Genomic DNA, 18932 nt, shown 5'->3' on the forward strand with positions numbered 1-18932 from the left:
AAAACTCCATCAGCGCTGCTGTGTCTGATCCACTCATACCAGCACAACACACACTAACACACCACCACCATGTCAGTGTCACTGCAGTGCTGAGAATGATCCACCACCCAAATAATACCTGCTCTGTAGTGGTCCTGTGGGGGTCCTGACCATTAAAGAACAGCATGAAAGGGGGCTAACAAAGCATGCAGAGAAACAGATGGACTACAGTCAGTAATGGTAGAACTACAAAGTGCTTCTATATGGTAAGTGATGTGTGTAGAAACAAGGTGGTTTTAATGTTATGTATATAGATTTTTATATAGATAGAATGTATAGAATTTTAAACTCTGAAGCTTTGCAGCCCTAAAACTATCTGCTATGCCGCATGTGCATCCCATTGTGTCCCATGATGTCTATTTATGAACAGAGCTAAAACCAGCTATTAGTATTAAAAATCTCCCTGACCTTAATTAGAGCTTACATTTAAAAATAAAAAGAACTTTATACAAAGAACAAGCCATAAGCCCAGAATTTATTAGTCTGCAGTTCGCTTCAGTGAAGTGTCATTAAAATATTCACATCATATCAGACTTTTGGCAACCTAAAGAAAGCAGCAGCTACAAGAAAGTGGAAAAAAATAGCAAGGATGTATCCATGTCCACCATGTTTCATACAGTAAATGAAATAGATATCAAACAAATCAATGTTAACTTGTACATCTGGCTGTAGTCTTGTGTCATGTTGCATCTGCTTCTGTGAAAGTGCACGTCGGATTTTCACTTTTTGACTTCTCCGAGGTCGTCAATGCTGTCGTCGTCAACCTGTGGACCGAAGTCACAATTCGCGATTCATAAAAAAGGCATAACATTATGACCACTGACAGGTGAAGTGAATAACACTGATCATCTCTTCACGGCACCTGTTAGTGGGTGGGATATATTAGGCAGCAAGTGAACATTTTATCCTCAAAGTTGATGTGTTAGAAGCAGGAAAAATGGGCAAGTGTAAGGATTTGAGCGAGTTTGACTGGGTCAGAGCATCTCCAAAACTGCAGCTCTTGTGGGGTGTTCCCGGTCTGCAGTGGTCACTATCTATCAAAAGTGGTCCAAGGAAGGAACGGTGGTAAACCGGCGACAGGGTCATGGGCGGCCAAGGCTCATTGATGCACGTGGGGAGCGAAGGCTGGCCCGTGTGGTCCGATCCAACAGACCGTTAATGCCAGTTCTGATAGAAAGGTGTCAGAATACACAGTGCATCAGAGTTTGTTATGTATGGGGCAGCAAAAGGGGAACCCTCGCAATATTAGGAAGGTGGTCATAATGTTATAAGTCCTTACAATTAAATTATGCAGAAATATTTGGAATAATTGTTGAAACAGTGTGATGAATGGACTAGGATTAAACAGTCATGGACAATTTTGTATCTCCAATTAACCTCACTTGCATGTTTTTGGACTGTGGGAGGAAAACCGGAGCTCCCGGAGGAAACCCACGCAGACACGGGGAGAACATGCAAACTCCGCACAGAAAGGATCCGGACCGCTCCACCTGGGGATCGAACCCAGGACCTTCTTGCTGTGAGGCGACAGTGCTACCCACCGAGCCACCCGGTACACATTTGTACCTAATAGAGGGCAGAGTGTAGCCTAATGGTTAAGGTACCGGTCCAGTAATCCGAAGGTTGCCGGTTCAAGCCTCACCACTGCCAGGCTGCCACCGTTGGGCCCTTGAGCAAGGCCCTTAACCCACATTTGCTTAGATTGTATACTGTCACAACTGTAAGTCGCTTTTATCCTTTTATATTTGCTAAATGCCGAAAATGTAAATGTAATAGGATAGTGGTAGCCTAGCAATTAATGTACTGGACTACTAATCGAAACGTCGCTGGTTCAAGCCCCACCACTGTCAGGTTTTCAGTGTTGGGCTCTTAACCCTCAATTGCTTAGACAGTATACTGTCACAGTACTGCAAGTCAAGTTGGATAAAACATGTCCGCTAAATGTAGAACATGTAAATCTAAATATTCCATGGCTGATGTACGCAGTAGTTCAAAAAGATTCCACTTTACCTCGGGCCACTTCTCCTGGATGACATCAATGATATCATCCGTGAAGTCTCCCTGAATGATAATTTCGTCCTCTGCTGTCACCGATGCACCGCAGGAGAATTTCTGAGCAAAGAATCTCTGCGCCTCTTTGAGTTCGATGTCTGACGAGAGAAAAACTGACAATATTAAGCTTCAATATTTATTAGAAAAATACACTATATTGCCAAAAGTATTTGGACATCGGACCTGAGCAAAAAACAAATTGTGACCTCTATGTGATCTTTTCATTCATAAGAACAGCCACTCTTCTGAGCCATAACATTAAAACCACCTCCTTGTTTCTACACTCACTGTCCATTCTACAATTACTGACTGTAGTCCATCTGTTTCTCTGCACGCTTTGTTAGCCCCCTTTCATGCTGTTCTTTAATGGTCAGGACCTTGGTCAGGTGGTGTGTTAGTGTGTGTTGTGCTGGTATGAGTGGTTTTTAAATTCATCGATTAGACACTCCTATCTGGTTGGTCCACCTTGTAGATGTAAAGTCAGAGACGATGGCTCATCTATTACTGCTGTGTGAGTTGGTCATCTTCTAGACCTTCATCAGTGATCACAAGACGCTGCCCACATGGCGCTGTTGGCTGGATATTTTTGGTTGGTAAACTATTCTCAGTCCAGCAGTGACAAAGAGGTGTTTAAAAACTCCATCAGCATTGCTGTCTTATCCACTCATACCAGCACAACACACACTAACACACCACCACCATGTCAGTGTCACTGCAGTGCTGAGAATGATCCACCACCCAAATAATATCTGCTCTGTAGTGGTCCTGGGAGAGTCCTGACCATTGAAGAACAGCATGAAAGTGGGCTAACAAAGCATGCAGAGAAACAGATGGACTACAGTCAGTAATTGTAGAACTACAAAGTGCTCCTATATGGTAAGAAAAGCTGATAAAATGGACAGTAAGTGTAGACACAAGGATAGGGTTTTAATGTTATGGTTGATCAGTGTTGGTCAAGAAAGCCTCAGTTTTTGTTTTTCTTTATAGCCCGTGCTTTGTGCACAGTCATGCTGGAACAAAACAGAGCCTTCCCTAAACTATTAATGCATATAATTGATTCATTACACCTTTATTATCACAATTTTCATGGCTGAGGTGTCCCAATACTATTGTCCACATTGTGTATGTATTATTCATGTACAATAAGTCTTTAGTTACTGATTGTGGAATGAATAATGCCTATTAAACACACGTTCAGCACTATATCTTACCAAAGGTGGCCAAACCACACACTCGTGTGACATATTTCTTCTTTGCCCGTGGAATTTTTGCTATCGTGACCTTTTGAGGAACGGTTTTCTTCTTCTGTTTGATTTGACCTCTTCCACCTGGAAACATATTCAACACATATTTAGCATCCTAATGTTGTGGACCACACACATTGTTGTATTGGTACAGATCTGTTTAAAACTGAAGTGAAAGTATATAAGACTCATTATAAGGCCCATTATATGTAGCATCGTTATATGTAGGGCCCTACTACATTTCGTCTAACCGATTGCTAATGTAACCGAGCGTCTTTAAAGTTTGATGAGTTTATTAAGTAAGAAATAAACCCTACATAGACAAATTATACTTTACTGGCTGGTTCTTCTGATGCGTAGCACAGAGATGATCACGTGTGTAGAGAAGCAAACTTTTCCTTTGACTATGGAATCCCCAAAGTTTGTTTGTTTGTTTATTAGGTTTTTCTAACGTCATGTTTTACACTTTGGTTACATTCATGACAGGAACGGTAGTTACTTATTACACAAGGTTCATCAGTTCACAAGTCATGGACAATTTTATATCTCCAATTCACCTCATTTGCATGTCTTTGGACTGTGGGAGGAGACCGGACATGGGGAGAACATGCAAACTCCATACAGAAAGGACCTGGACCGTCCCACCTTGGGATCTAACCCAAGGCCTTCTTGCTGTGAGGCGACAGTGCTACCCACCGAGCCACCGAGGAAGTTTCTTTTAAACTAGGATCTAGTCAAAGGACTGATCTCCGGTCCAGCTGAAAACTGTAGTACAGGGTTTAAAGTAATAAAAAAAGGTTCCTGGGACTGGGCAAGAAAATGTGATGGGTTGAACTTGATGTGTGTCTTCCTATTTCATATGTCGATCAGCTTTGTGCACGGAGAGCCACACCCTGATCAGCATTATTCCTCGCCATCAACCAGCCAGAAGTGTTTGTAATTCGTTCAGTTATGAGGACTCCCTATCCGGCTTATCCCACCCTATGAACGACAGCCAGTCGTCGTTCATGCAGCCGCCCAGCCGGATGGCCAGCATGTTTTACCGCTGCGCCACCTGAGCCACGTTTACTGAGTTTATAAAGAATTATCAGAAGCAAAATGAGGGCAGTGATAGCTCAGTGGTTGAGGTACTGGACTTGTAAACAGAAGGTTGTTGGTTCAAGTCCCGCCACCACCAAGTTGCCACTGTTGGGTCCCTGAGCAAGGCCCTTAACCCTCAATTGCTCATCGTGTTCAGCTCATTGTGTAAATCGCTTTGGACAAAAGCGTCTGCTAAATGCTGAAAATGTAAATGTAAAATACTTTACTTGTTCTTTTGATGCACAGCACAGAAATGAGCATGTGTGTAGAGAAGCACACTTTTTCATTGATTATGGAATCCCCAAAGGGACAAAATTCACTCAATACGTAAACACACACATCAAACATTGTCAGCACACTACACCAACTTAATTGCCGTATGATTGCTAGGACCGCCTCATATTACGGCTTATATTTCATACGCTAGACAAACGTATATGGCTTGGAGACAGTGGCACTGACAAAAACACAGAAGAGAAAGCTGGAGGCGGCAAATATGGAGATGCTGTGGTTCTAATTGGTAGTGACAAAGATGGACAGGATTAGTTACTAATGAGAGTATTGGGAGCAATGCAGGTAGGATGTTTTGGCGACAAAGTAAGGGAGGAGATATTGAGATGGTCTGGGCATGTGCAGAAGGGGGATGAGAGTTTTCCTCAAGCAGGATTTGAAGAAGGCCAAAGAGAAGGTTTACGGATGCGATTAGAGAGAGGACATGCCGATCAGCTTTGTGCACGGAGAGCCACACCCTGATCAGCATTATTCCTCACCATCAACCAGCCAGCAGTGGTCATAATTCGCTCAGTTATGATGACTCCCTATCCGGCTTATCCTACCCTATGAATAACAGCCAGTCGACCTCCAAAGAGAAGGTTTACGAATGTGATCAGAGAGAGGGGCATGCATGTGGTTGGGATCATAGAGGAGAAAGATGGAGACGTGTAATCCACTGTGGTGACCCCTAACGAGAACAGTTAAAAGAAGCACTATAGTTATTAAATATATTTGTATTAAAACCTCTTTTTTGTTTCTTCTTTTCCTCTTCCTCTACAGCAGGGGGTGCTTTAACATTGCCTTCAACACTACCACCTGTTTCCTGCTTAGGCACGTTCCCTGCAACCACAAAACAGGTTTCATTTCTCACACCTACACCCCTACATATAGATATAAATGAAGCAAAATACAGTAAAAGCTTACCAACAGTCATTCTGGCAAACATGTCTGGGAAATTTTTCTCGAGCCACTGTCTGCATTTCGCTGGCTCGGGCATGTACTCACAGTACTGCATATATAAAGAGAAAATACTCATGTTATGTTTTTAATGCATACCCAGGACCTTGTAGATGTGAGGTGATATAGTGCTACCCAGTGAGCCACCTCACCACCTCCACTTTTTCCACACAGTAGTTTTACAAATATTGGCAGAAATGAACAGACTTAGTTACTAACCACACGGTGGATGGCAGCTTACAATAATGACATGATTTGGTAAATGTTTAAGCCTAATAACGACCAGATTATTTATGTTTATTTAAATATAGATGGACTTACCTCTGACGGCAAGGAGCATACTGTAAAGAAGATTTAAAAATGTTATTAAGAGTCTTTTATTCCTCTGATAGAATAACTGTATTATGTAATATGTAATTGGTCAGCAGCATCACAGCAAATGCATATATTATTGTGCACTTCTGACACTATAAACAGATATAAGGACACATGATGGAACCCATCAGATTGCGACATCTAGAATGACCGATTATAATAGTAAAAGTGATAAAAGAATTGGTTACCTCCACAGTAAAGCACTTTGAGAGGGGGCTTTCCATCAGCATTAGTCCGATCTGCTTTGTTTTCTGGTGAGCCTGACTCTGCACTCTCAGTTGTAGCCATATTGGGTTATTCTGAAGTGAAAAAACACATTGACAACAGGGCTGTTATGTTTAAAGCTAACAAATAACGGAAGTGCATCTGTGTTTTAGCAGACAGTTGGATCAGTTTGATCTTCAGAAGCAGTAGAGTCGTGTTGGGTGCACAAAGATCATTAATAGCCAGTTGGTAGGGGTGTAACGATACATCGTTTCACGATGCATCGCGATGCAAAAATGTAGCGATGTGCATCGTGGACATCTTCGCGATTGTACGAGTGCACGTGCGTTCTGTAATTTATTAGTGATGGGTCGGTCGCGAACAATCCGGCTCTAAGAGTCGGCTCTTTAAAATGAACGACAGGATCCGGCTCAGGAGGGAGAGAGTGAGAGAGAGAGAACCTGATGAAGTTTTACATAGCGCTTTACGTAGCCAGACATTATACGCTGGATAGGTGAGGAAAATGAGTGACAGGAAACAGTTCAGACCCACTTAGCTGGTGGGAGACCAAGTGTTCAGTCTACCCACATCTTATACATGTCACTGTGTATTGTAGCAACATCTGTCCCCTCATAGAGAATCTTTTCTAAAACAGGGCAGATCATAACAGAAAGGAGAAACAGGATCAACCCCTCAAAGATGAGCTCGGTTTTTCTGAATGCCAATCTTCACTAAATACTTACAAATACTGTCACCTGGATGCTGCTTTTTGTTTTGCACATTTTCATTTATATTTTGTTGAGTGATACTTTGTTGATGTTGTGTTGTTCCACTCTAGATGCAAATTTACAAATAATATACACAATCAGACCTTTTTGTCTAATTGAAATGGGTCTTTTTTGTATTTTATAATTTATTGTTGTGGCACTCTGTTTCACGTTGAGTATATAAATAAAGCCATTTAAATAATAAACATTTAATACAATGTTTTTTTTACATTAGTAATTCATTTTACATGTAATTTGGTAATAAATTAGTTTAAGCAACAAAAAAAAAAAAATCTGTTTAAAGACTCAGCTCAGCTCAATGAGCTTGTTTGATTACTTTGATTTTCAATTTAAGATGGCAATAAGTAACTTAAATTTGGTAAACCTGTTAGGTTACAGTAAAGTACTCTGTTCTTGGTAATTACCTTTAATTGCAGGGGACTGAAGTTTTTTTTGCTTAAAAGTGTACAAGAAAATGTGCATTGTTTTGCACTGTTTACACTTCAGAAAAAATCGTGAGAAAATCGAATCGTGAACTCAGCATCGTGAATCGAATCGAATCGTGAGCAGAGTGTATCGTTACATCCTACCAGTTGGTGAGCCTTTTTTCTGTATAAGCTTTCTATTACACTTTGAAAGTCAAACACTGTGTTTGGGGGGGAATAAGAGGAATAACACCTGCTCCAAGCTGGCAATCCAATTTATTCCAAAAGTGTTGGCTAATTTTTTAGGTCAAACTCAACAAAGCTGATTTTGTGCATGGATGCAGACTCATGCTGGACCAGAAAAGGACCTTCCCCAAATGCAGACATTTCTTTGAAACCAAGAGGCCCACCAAAAATCAGACAGTGCCAGTGTGAGTAATCACTCCTTAGTGGTGGTATGCTTTACACCACTCCAGTAGACATTTAGAATTGTGCATGGTGTATTAAGCATATGAGACTGCTCAATCGTGATTATGATAAGCAATTCTTGTGTAGATGATTCAAACAGCAGTTTGGAGCTCTGCAGTGTGTGTAACAACAGTGTCTGAAACAAACCTAGCCTAGTGGTTAAGGTAATCAAAAGGTCGCTGGTTCAAGCCTCACCACTGCCAGTTAGGGAGTTAGGGGCTTGTTTCTACACTCACTATCCATTTTATATTAGCTCCACTTACCATATAGAAACACTTTGTAGTTTTACAATTACTGACTGTAGTCCATGTGTTTCTCTGCATGCTTTGTTAGCCCCTTTTCATGCTGTTTCTCAATGGTCAGGACTCTTCCAGGACCACTCCAGAGCAGGTATTATTTGGGTGGTGGGTCATTCTCAGCACTGCAGTGACACTGACATGGTGGTGGTGTGTTAGGGCAAGCCGTAGCCTAGTGGTTAAGGCACAGGACTAGTAATCCAAAGGTTGCTGGTTCAAGCCCCACCACTGCTAGGTTGCTGCTGTTGGGCCCTTGAGCAAGGCCCTTAATCCTCGGTTGCTCATACTGTAGCTGTAATGTAAGTCGCTTTGGATAAAGGCGTCTGCTAAATGCCGAAAATGTAAATGTAAATGTGTTAGTGTGTGTTGTGCTGGTATGAGTGGATCAGACACAGCAGCGCTGCTGGAGTTTTTAAATACCGTGTCCACTCACTGTCCACTCTATTAGACACTCCTACCTAGCAGGTCCACCTTGTAGATGTAAAGTCAGAGACGATCGCTCATCTATTGCTGCTGTTTGAGTTGGTCATCTTCTAGACCTTCATCAGTGGTCACAGGACGCTGCCCATGGGGAGCTGTTGGCTGGACATTTTTGGTTGGTGGACTATTCTCAGTCCAGCAGTGACACTGACATGGTGGTTTTGTTTGTTTATTAGGATTTTAACGTCATGTTTTTACACCTTGGTTACATTCATGACAGGAACAGTAGATACTCATTACACAAGGTTAATCAGTTCACAAGGTTATATCGAACACAGTCATGGACAATTTGGTATCTCCAATTTACGTCACTTGCACGTGTTTGGACTGCGGGAGGAAACCGGAGCACCCGGAGGAAACCCACACGGACACGGGGAGAACATGCAAACTCCACACAGAAAGGACCCGGCCCGTCCCACCTGGGGATCGAACCCAGGACCTTCTTGCTGTGAGGCGACCCACTTAGCCACCGTGCCACCCGACATGGTGGTGGTGTGTCAGTGTGTGTTGTGCTGGTATGAGTGGATAAGACACAGCAATTTTGATGGAGTTTTTAAACACCTCACTGTCACTGCTGGACTGAGAATAGTCCACCAACCAAAAACATCCAGCCAACCGCGCCCCGTGGGCAGCGTCCTGTGACCGCAGCAATAGATGATTGATCGTCTCTGACTTTACATCTACAAGGTGGACCAACTAGGTAGGAGTGTCTAATAGAGTGAACACGGTATTTAAAAACTTCACTCATACTGCAGTGCTGAGAATGGTGGTCCAGTGGGGGTCCTGACCATTGAAGAACAGGGTAAAAGCAGGCTAAAATAGTATGTAGAGAAATAGATGGACTACAGTCAGTAATTGTAGAACTACAAAGTGCTTCTATATGGTAAGTGGGGCTGATAAAATAGACAAATGAGGTGGTTTTAATGTTATGGCTGATCAGTCTAATAAAGTATATTAAAATAAGCCAATTAGTAAAAACAGTAAAGACGATCATACGGGTCTCCTACAGGTGTATGTGAACTACTGTGTCTCAGCTGTCATTAGTGCAGTAAATGAAAGCGAACCCCAGGTTTTCAACAGGGTTAAATACAATTATGAATTAAATGTAATAAATACTAATCACATTAGGTTGTTTTTTTGTGTGTTTTCGCTGTGAATGAGGTGAAATAGTGGATTGCTCAGCACTGATGCAGAATAACGCTCAGTAACAGAAGACATTACATCCACCCCTGCTGTCTCTGGATAACTGCCACCCATTCATTAGCTACGCATGCTAGCTGGTCTACATACCTTATAAATCCATTAATAACATGCCGCTAAGTAAACACATACCTTTACACCGTCCTTATTATTTCTTTCTTTTCGGTAAAACTTTGAGCATTATTACTTGACACTTTTAAAGCGCTTTTTAGCGAAAACGGAGAGAGTTGAACAGCTTGAGCACACCTCCACACTTTGCTTTGGCTTTGGGTCCTGCTGGTGCCTTCTGCGCATGCGCACACCACGACCAGCATAGCTCTCTGGACCTGTGTGTGTGTATATTGTTATATACGCGTGAATACCTGGTTTTAATTCAAATACAATAAATATATAGTAATCGTGCCAATAAATCACTTCTAGTTCTTTTGATCATTTTAATATTTTATTACTACGCGTATTGTTAAACAGGCAATATATCAGCCTACCAAAATTACAATAAACTAATTTGGGCTGTCTGGGTGGGTATTCTGTAGTATTTCTACACCCACTACAATTACTGACTGTAGTCCATCTGTTTCTCTGCATGCTTTGTTAGCCCCTTTTCATCCCCTGTTCTTTAATATCCAGAACTCTCCCAGGACCACCACAGATTAGGTATTATTGAGGTGGTGGATCGTTCTCAGCACTGCACTGACACTGACATGGTGGTGGTGTGTTAGTGTGTGTCGTGCTGGCATGAGTGGATCAGACACAGCAGCGCTGCTGGAGTTTTTAAACACCTCACTGTGAGATCACTGCTAGACTGAGAATGGTCCACCAACCAAATATATCCAGCCAACAGCGCCCCGTGGGCAGCGTCCTGTGAGCGATCACGTCTGACTTCACGTCTACAAGGTGGAGTGTCTAATAGTGGACAGTGAGTGGACACGGTATTTAAAAACTCCAGCTCATACCAGCACAACACACACTAACACACCACCACCATGTCAGTGTCACTGCAGTGCTGAGAATGATCCAAAACCTAAATAATACCTGCTCTGTGGTGGTCCTGTGAGAGCTCTGACCATTAAAGGGGGCTAACAAAGCATGCAGAGAAACAGATGGACTACAGTCAGTAATTGTAGAACTACAAAGTGCTTCTATATGGTAGGTGGAGCTGATAAAAATGGACAGTGTGTGTGGGTTTTAATGTTATGACTGATCAGTGTATAGCTTTATAACTTTTCATCTTAGGGCACCACACACGTACAAATGTACTTACTCACACCCAGGGGCAATTAAGAATAGCCAGCTTAAAATAATCATACTTTTAAAATAAATCTTTGGTCAGTGGGGGTCTGTGGATTTTTTTTTAATTATTATTATTTTCCCCACACGAGTGAGTCCTTAGGCTTGTTCGACTTAACCCGGCGATCGCCGCCTGGCTCGGTACGGTGCATGCCGGTTAGTTTTTTTTGTCCGACTTGCGTCACGATGACAGACTGGTTATAATCTCGCGAGAGCGGGGCGGCTGCAGGAGGCGGAGCCAGTCCCTGCAGTTGCTCTCCACGGGCTGCGCTGCCTGAGAGACGGCTTGATGACGACAGAGCTTAATCCTCATTGGCTAGAAGCGCCGCTGAATCCTCTGGCGGTTGTTTCGTTTCATTCTAAAATGTAAATCTCAGTTTATGTGTCTTAAAGACCTGATATGTGCGAAATACTATCATGCTTTCTAGTAGCATGACAGTTTATTTTCGTACAAATTGCAACATATGTCATAATTATCATTCCCTATCATGAAAAGACTCAAGTAAGCTACCTGATATTCAGGGCCGGCGCTAGGGGGGGGCTGAGGGGGGCATTGCCCCCCCAAATTGTGTCTTTGCCCCCCCCAAGCACAATGCAAGCAACGGCTATTTTTAAAATTATCTCTGAACCAATCACAAAAATGCATTTTGTTTTACAGTGTGAAGATATTTCCTTGCTTATTCCTGATTGGCTCTTTGAGTCATATAAAAATCGGCAGACTGCCCCAAACAGTTCAGTTCGGCAGTATATGTTCTGTTAGTGTGAGCGAGAGGCAGGTATACTGGTAAACACTCTTCTGAGTTTAAAACTGACTTCCACATGGTAATATTTGCTTAACTGTGGTTTTTCGTTGCTTTAATGTTACTTACCTCTTACATAGGTGTTGCTTAAATTATTTTATTAGCCGTTAGCGGTTAGGCTAATGAACTAATGGCAATTTAATTAAGGGGGCGTATTAAAATGAAATACAATTAGATAATCTTTTTTCTCCATTTACATAATCAACATGTATTTTTTAATCATTGGGTTTTAAGTTTAAGTTCGAAAACATGCATTTTTATTTCTTTACCTCATACATCACTTTAAGCCAGTATCAATAGCTTGGCTGTCATCATTCATGCACAAATCAAGCCTTGAATATATTTCTGGCTTCAAAAACATGACTATCAACATGCCCCCTCATTAGGTTTTACTGCCCCCCCAAGCAAAGCAGTCCAGAACCGGGGCTGCTGATATTTCTTTAATGTAACATATCTTTTTATCTTGATGTTTTTCTAGAACTTCTGATGGTTCTTGTCTTCTAATTTTATTAATATAAAGCAATCTAAATTGCTTTAATATTTTATATCTTAACTGTTTTAATACCACTATCACTATCACACTTTGATTTATTTTTCATTCTTCTCTGTAAACTTTGTAAACATTTTAAAATATGCTACATAAATAAAAATGTGTGGATGAGCATGGTGTCATGTTTCTTTACAAGAACCAAGGCCAGAAGGTAAGCTGTTCTGGAAGAACAAAACAATCTTGTTCAGATGATGATTGTGTCAAGAGATTCATCTTCAATAAACCACAGCCACTATTCATCATCAATGCCTAAATAACTGATGTGTCCATGCTCGAAGAAGCACAAACTTCTACACAATTGTACAATGTACTTATTAACCACATTATTCATTAGTGACTCATACTGGGCACATTGGTGAGCATACTGAAGTTTACTGTTTAACAATGCATCTATAAAATACAGTGGTGTGCGAACATTTGGGCACCCCGGTCACAATTACTGTTACTGTGAACAGTTAAGCAAGTTGAACATAAAATGATCTCCAACAGGCATGAAGTTAAAGATGACACAAAACATTTTTTTTGTTATGTCTCTATAATAAACTGCATCTTGGTTGTGAGGTTGTAGTGAATGCTGTACATCATCACCTTGGTCTCCTGGCTCCAAGCAAACATTGTGTAGAATGCAACAAGCTGACACTGCTGAGCTGATGGACTGGACATTCCTCATGTGCAGGCATCAGAGTCTCCTAAACTTTGCTTTCAGAAATCCAGTGAGAATGATAGAATAGAACTGTTTCCTGTTAAAATATGCCAGGGGGTTGTCACAGTGTGGCTTCTGAATATGAATGTGGCATCCATCTACTGCACAGATAGTGTTTGGAAATCCAGCTGCTTGAAAGCCTAACAAAGAATTGTGCAGGGTTTGTCCTAAAGGACAGGAAATGTGGTGTGCCATGTGTGTATTTACCAGAGTACAAAACTCATGGAGATGTTTGGCAAGAGTGGATTTTGTGATACTGAATCGGTCTGAAATACCCCTATATGACTCCTGGTTCGAGTGTCCATAGACAGGCTAGGACACTCTTTGTCAGTGGCAATTTAGTTTGCTGTGGATTCATATAGACAGGGCCAAACGTGTTTATAAGATCCTAAATAGTAAGTGAGAGAAAAGACGGTTATCATGATAACATTGAAACCATCTGGATGATTATGTGGCTTCCACATACTCTACGTACCTCCACTTGTCCTTTGGTGAGTCTGAAATGACCTCTAAATTCTGAGAGACTATAGAGGGGGACAACATCCTCTACAAAATGTTGTGTTTTTGGAACAAGCCTAAAGAAGGGTAAATGTGATTAATTCCTTACGTAGACAAAATAATTATATAGACCAGGGGTCCTCAAACTTTTTAACCAAAGGGCCAGATTACTGTTCTTCAGTGTTTCGGGGGCCGGACCGCAGGTGAAATAGTAAACACACCCAAAAAAGCTATTTACTACTGGATGTATACTGGATGTATTGTCTGTGCTTTGTATAATTGTACTTCATAATGGTAATGCAGAAATTGTATTTATTTCAATAATTTCCATTATCCTTCCTCATACAGTGTGAACTGTGAGTCTGCTTTTGCCTGACGACAGTAAGCGTCAGGTACCATATTTGTTACTGCCAGTCATAATAGCTAATAAATGTTGATCAGTGAGTCTGGATCTGGTTGGAGATTTAAGGTGTTTCAACTTCGAAAAAGTCTGCACACAGAAGCATCGGGCCGTAGTTTGATGACCCCTGATATAGACAGTTTGGACTTTAAGCCACTTTGACACAATATAATTGCAGTCTATTTACCATATACACAACCATAATGATTAAGGTCTGATTGAGTGCACTTTATAATTTCCATCTAATTATTTTTGGAACACTTTTACATTGTTTATCACATTCACAGATTCTACCTTGAACAAACCATATATTTGGAATTATGTATTCTTACGTTTTCATGTGAAATGTTTCAATAGTCTTGAAAAATAGGCTACTTAGTTAAGGTCTATTTATTTAAATTGTTGTAGACAGATATTTAAATCTATTCATTAACATAAATATGTGTTTGATAACATGTTTGTTAGAACTTTTCTTTCTTTTTTTTTCAATCTACAATCTACAAGATAAATGAGTGATGAGTAAAACTATATTTATTTACAGAAACTTATTTTGACACTTTATGGTCATCTATATTCACCACTATGGATTTGGAAAACAAACGCTGGGCTTAACCTGCTCAATGATCAAGAATGTTTAGTTCGATTTCACGCAAAAGCAGAGCTATTTCTACTGCATTCACTTCATCAGCCACGCAGAACGCAAACGCTGCGAGATCCGCTGTAGCTCACGTGGGTTGCAGGTGGCGACTGTCCGACTTGACGGCTTTCTTTTAACCTCCTCCCCCAACTGCAACCGGCAGCTCTCGCTGACCACCAAGGCGAGGCGCAGTTCATCTCGAACAAGCTGCCCTTCCACTCCAGTGCAGTAGGGGGAGTGAGTTCACTTTTCAGCTTAAAAGTCAACCGTTAGAATACAGAGAAGAAGAGCTGTCATCACAACACGAACTTTTAAAAGTTACAAAATGCGGTTGTCTGGTAGTTCGGAATAATTCCACTCAGTAACGCGTTCGAGCTTTTTATTCTTATTCCTGATTTACAATGTAAATTTTATTTTATTATTATAATAATCGCACATTCTTACAGCTTTTTGAGGAACTTTTGTGCTAATTAATGGTGCTAATGTAAATGTAATTGTTTAGGAGCCGGAGAGCTACTGCAGGTCTGTATTATCTTCATACAAACGTTTGTCAAAAGCTACAGAGTTATAATTATTATTATCATTATTATTATTATTATTATTATCAATCATTATGGTCATCATTATTATTATCATTATTATTATTATTCATTATTATCATTGTCATTTGTATTATTATAATTATCATCATTATTATTATCATTGTCGTCATTATCACTATTATTATTATTCATTATTATCATTATTATTATTATTATTATTATTATCATTATTATCATTGTCATTATTATTATCATTATTATCATTATCATTATTATAACTATTATCATAATTATTATTATTCATTATTATCATTATTATTATTATTATTCATTATTATCATTATTATTATTATCATTATTATCATTGTCATTATTATTATCATTATTATCATTATCATTATTATAATATATTATCATTATTATCATTATTATTATAACTATTATCATTATTATCATTGTCATTATTATTATCATTATTATTATCATTATTATTATAACTATTATCATTATTATTATTATCATTATTATAACTATTATCATAATTATTATTATTCATTATTATCATTATTATTATTATGTCATTATTATTATTATTATTATCATTATTATTATCATTATCATTATTATTATTATTATCATCATTATTATTATTATCATCATTATTATTATCATTATTATCATTATTATTATCGTTGTTGTTGTTGTTGTTGTTGTTGTTGTTACTGTTGTTACTGTTGTTAGAGTAGTTAAAACTGTTTGTAAATGAATGTTATTTTTGTATTTTTCTTGTAGTATAACCCTAATGTGCTAAATTATAAACTGTATTTCTAATTACTGTTTCTATCAGCTGATGATGTGCAAGCTGATGATGATCCACTTTTCAAAGACGGAATGGATGAAGACAGAAGAAACAACGACGCCCAGTCAAGAACATTTGTAAACAGTTTCATCCCCTCGTTTACAAACGGTATTAATGTGAAAGCTAACAAACTGGCGTTTTGTCTTAATGTTTGTTAGTGATGGACCGACATATCAAATTTATGTAATTTTGCATTTTGCAGGTTTTCCATTAGACCCCTGGCACAGCACCCCTGTGAAAAAGGTACATTATTTTGTATTATATATATACACAACACTCTCACTGTCCGTTTTATCAGCTCCACTTACCATATAGAAGCACTCTGTAGTTCTACAATTACTGACTGTAGTCCATCTGTTTTTCTGCATGCTTTGTTAACCCCCTTTCATGCTGTTCTTCAATGGTCAGGACCAGCACAGAGCAGGTATTATTTAGGTGGTGGATCATTCTCAACACTGCAGTGACACTGCCTGATATAAGTGGATCAGACACAGCAGCACTGCTGGAGTTTTTAAATACCGTGTCCACTCACTGTCCACTCTATTAGACACTCCAACCTAGTTGGTCCACCTTGTAGATGTAAAGTCAGAGACGATCGCACACTAACACACCACCACCATATCAGTGTCCCTGCAGTGCTGCGAATGATCCACCAACTAAATAATACCTGCTCTGTGGTGGTCCTGGGAGAGTCCCGACCATTAAAGAATGGGGCTAACAAAGTATGTAGAGAAACAGTACTACAGTCAGTAATTGTAGAACTACAAAGTGCTTCTATATGGTAAGTGGAGCTGTTAACATGGACAGTGAGTGTAGAAACAAGGAGGTGGTCATAATGTTATGGCTCATCGGTGTATATATATATTTTATACGTATTTTTTTGTATATATTCAAAAGCAGACAAAAGATGCCAGCATGACAAGATACAGCACCAAAAACTCATCTAATCATCAAGCATCCTCCTCAGTGATACAAGGGACTGAGGTAAAATTTTTTGATGAACTTCAAGCAATACACACTTTCGATTCCCAGGTGGAGCGGTTTGGGTCCTTATTGTGTGGAGTTTTCATGTTCTCCCCGTGTCTGCGTGGGTTTCCTCCGAGAGCTCCGGTTTCCTCCCACAGTCCAAAGACATGCAAGTGAGGTGAAATGGAGATACTAAATTGTCCATGATGTTAAACTTGTGAACTGATTAACCTTGTGTAACAAGTAACTACCGTTTCTGTCATGAATGTAACCAAAGTGTGTAAAACATGATGTTAAAATCCTAATAAATAAATACACTTTTTACCAAATAGTGCAGTAAAAATAAGGTAGGGTGTAGGCTAGGCTGGTTACGACTACCTTAGTACATTAGTTGATCAAATAATCATTATTTACTCAACTTGCTAACAGGGTTTAACATAAAACATCTAGCTGGAGAACATGAGTAACTTGGTGGTTTACAAGCCAGATCCATGAGGTTCACATCAGATAAACCATTTAAGTCACTAATTAACATCTCATTTAAAGTTATTTACCAGTATTATATTTTCTTATAATCCATATTTATCTTTATTTCTTGCTGTTAGGTTAAATTATAAGTACATATAAGTATAAGTTCTTTTTTCATTTGTAAGTCTGCCATCTGTCTTTTTTTTATGAAGCGCACAAATGAAGCCAGCGTACCAAGAAGCAGTGCAAAGAGCACCTATAGCCCTTCTAACCATCAAGTATCATTCTCTGCTATGCAGGGAACTGAGGTAAGAAATTGAAACAAATTATTATTAAATGCAGATGTTTATTAAATTGGTGCAGAGCTGCAGACTACTCAGTGACCATTTGTTAGACGGTCTGCAGTTTTGTTTATAAATATACACCGATCAGCCATAACATTAAAACCACCTCCTTGTTTCTACACACACTGTCCATTTTATCATCTCCAGAGGACCACTACAGAGCAGGTATTATTTGGGTTTTGGATCATTCTCAGCCCTGCAGTGACACTGACATGGTGGTGGTGTGTTAGTGTGTGTTGTGCTGGTATGAGTGGATCAGACACAGCAGCGCTGATGGAGTTTTTGAATACCGTGTCCACTCACTGTCCGCTCTATTAGACACTCCTACCTAGTTGGTCCACCTTGTAGATGTAAAGTCAGAGACGATCGCTCATCTATTGCTGCTGTTTGAGCTGTTTGAGTGCTGCTTCTAGACCTTCATCAGTGGTCACAAGGCACTGTTGGCTGGATAATTTTGGTTGGTGGACAATTCTTAGTCCATCAGTGATCTCACAGTGAGGTGTTTAAAAACTCCATCAGCGCTGCTGTGTCTGATCCACTCATACCAGCACAACACACACTAACACACCACCACCATGTCAGTGTCACTGCAGTGCTGAGAATCATCCACCACCCAAATAATACCTGCTCTGTAGTGGTCCTGGGAGAGTCCTGACCATTGAGAAACAGCATGAAAGGGGGCTAACAAAGCATGCAGAGAAACAGATGGACTACAGTCAGTTCTTGTAGAACTACAAAGTGCTTCTGTATGGTAAGTGGAGCTGATGGAAATGGACAGTGAGTGTAGAAACAAGAAGGTGGTTTTAATGTTATGGCTGATCGGTATATTTCTACACAGACTTTGTTTAAAGGAACTTTAGGCATCAAGGACAGACAGACCCAAAAAACCTGCTGAGCAAGCCAAGGGTGACAGTGGCAGGGAAAAACTTCCTAAAATTACAGGAAGAAACCTTGAGAGGAATGATTATAACTATAATGTTTGTATGTATCACTGGTAGACTCCAGCAAATGAACTGGA

At 39.9% G+C, this 18932-nt stretch overlaps 2 protein-coding genes across 5 annotated transcripts in view; one reads left to right on the forward strand and one right to left on the reverse strand.

The window, feature by feature from the left end:
- Positions 1 to 493: 493 nt before the first annotated feature.
- Positions 494 to 10133, reverse strand: denr (density-regulated protein). Of its 2 annotated transcripts, XR_010015232.1 has the most exons (9): positions 9993 to 10133; positions 6209 to 6319; positions 5967 to 5986; positions 5613 to 5697; positions 5433 to 5528; positions 3303 to 3419; positions 2050 to 2189; positions 700 to 803; positions 494 to 599 (listed from the first exon to the last, which is right to left on the reverse strand). XR_010015232.1 is itself a non-coding variant. In XM_063013819.1 (8 exons), exons 2-8 carry the CDS (start codon positions 6306 to 6308, stop codon positions 759 to 761), a joined length of 603 nt encoding a protein of 200 aa, XP_062869889.1. In that variant the 5' UTR covers positions 6309 to 6319; positions 9993 to 10133; the 3' UTR covers positions 494 to 758. The 2 variants fall into 2 exon arrangements, 1 of the variants encoding a protein (XP_062869889.1); XM_063013819.1 differs by having other exon boundaries at positions 494 to 803.
- A 4927-nt stretch (positions 10134 to 15060) lies between these two features.
- Positions 15061 to 18932, forward strand: part of ccdc62 (coiled-coil domain containing 62) — a 21604-nt gene continuing 17732 nt past the window's right edge. The window contains exons 1-7 of one of the 3 annotated variants that reach the window (XM_063014466.1): positions 15061 to 15138; positions 15238 to 15257; positions 16125 to 16244; positions 16339 to 16379; positions 17034 to 17120; positions 17783 to 17878; positions 18913 to 18932. The exon at positions 18913 to 18932 is cut by the window's right edge and continues 173 nt beyond it. In XM_063014466.1, the coding sequence (XP_062870536.1) occupies positions 15137 to 15138; positions 15238 to 15257; positions 16125 to 16244; positions 16339 to 16379; positions 17034 to 17120; positions 17783 to 17878; positions 18913 to 18932 (386 nt within the window). In that variant the 5' untranslated portion in view covers positions 15061 to 15136. The remainder of the gene's footprint in view (positions 15139 to 15237; positions 15258 to 16124; positions 16245 to 16338; positions 16380 to 17033; positions 17121 to 17782; positions 17879 to 18912) is intronic. The other 2 variants (XM_063014464.1, XM_063014465.1) reach the window with 2 other exon arrangements.

Source organism: Trichomycterus rosablanca, chromosome 18 (assembly GCF_030014385.1).
Source record: "Trichomycterus rosablanca isolate fTriRos1 chromosome 18, fTriRos1.hap1, whole genome shotgun sequence".
Taxonomy (NCBI): domain Eukaryota; kingdom Metazoa; phylum Chordata; class Actinopteri; order Siluriformes; family Trichomycteridae; genus Trichomycterus; species Trichomycterus rosablanca.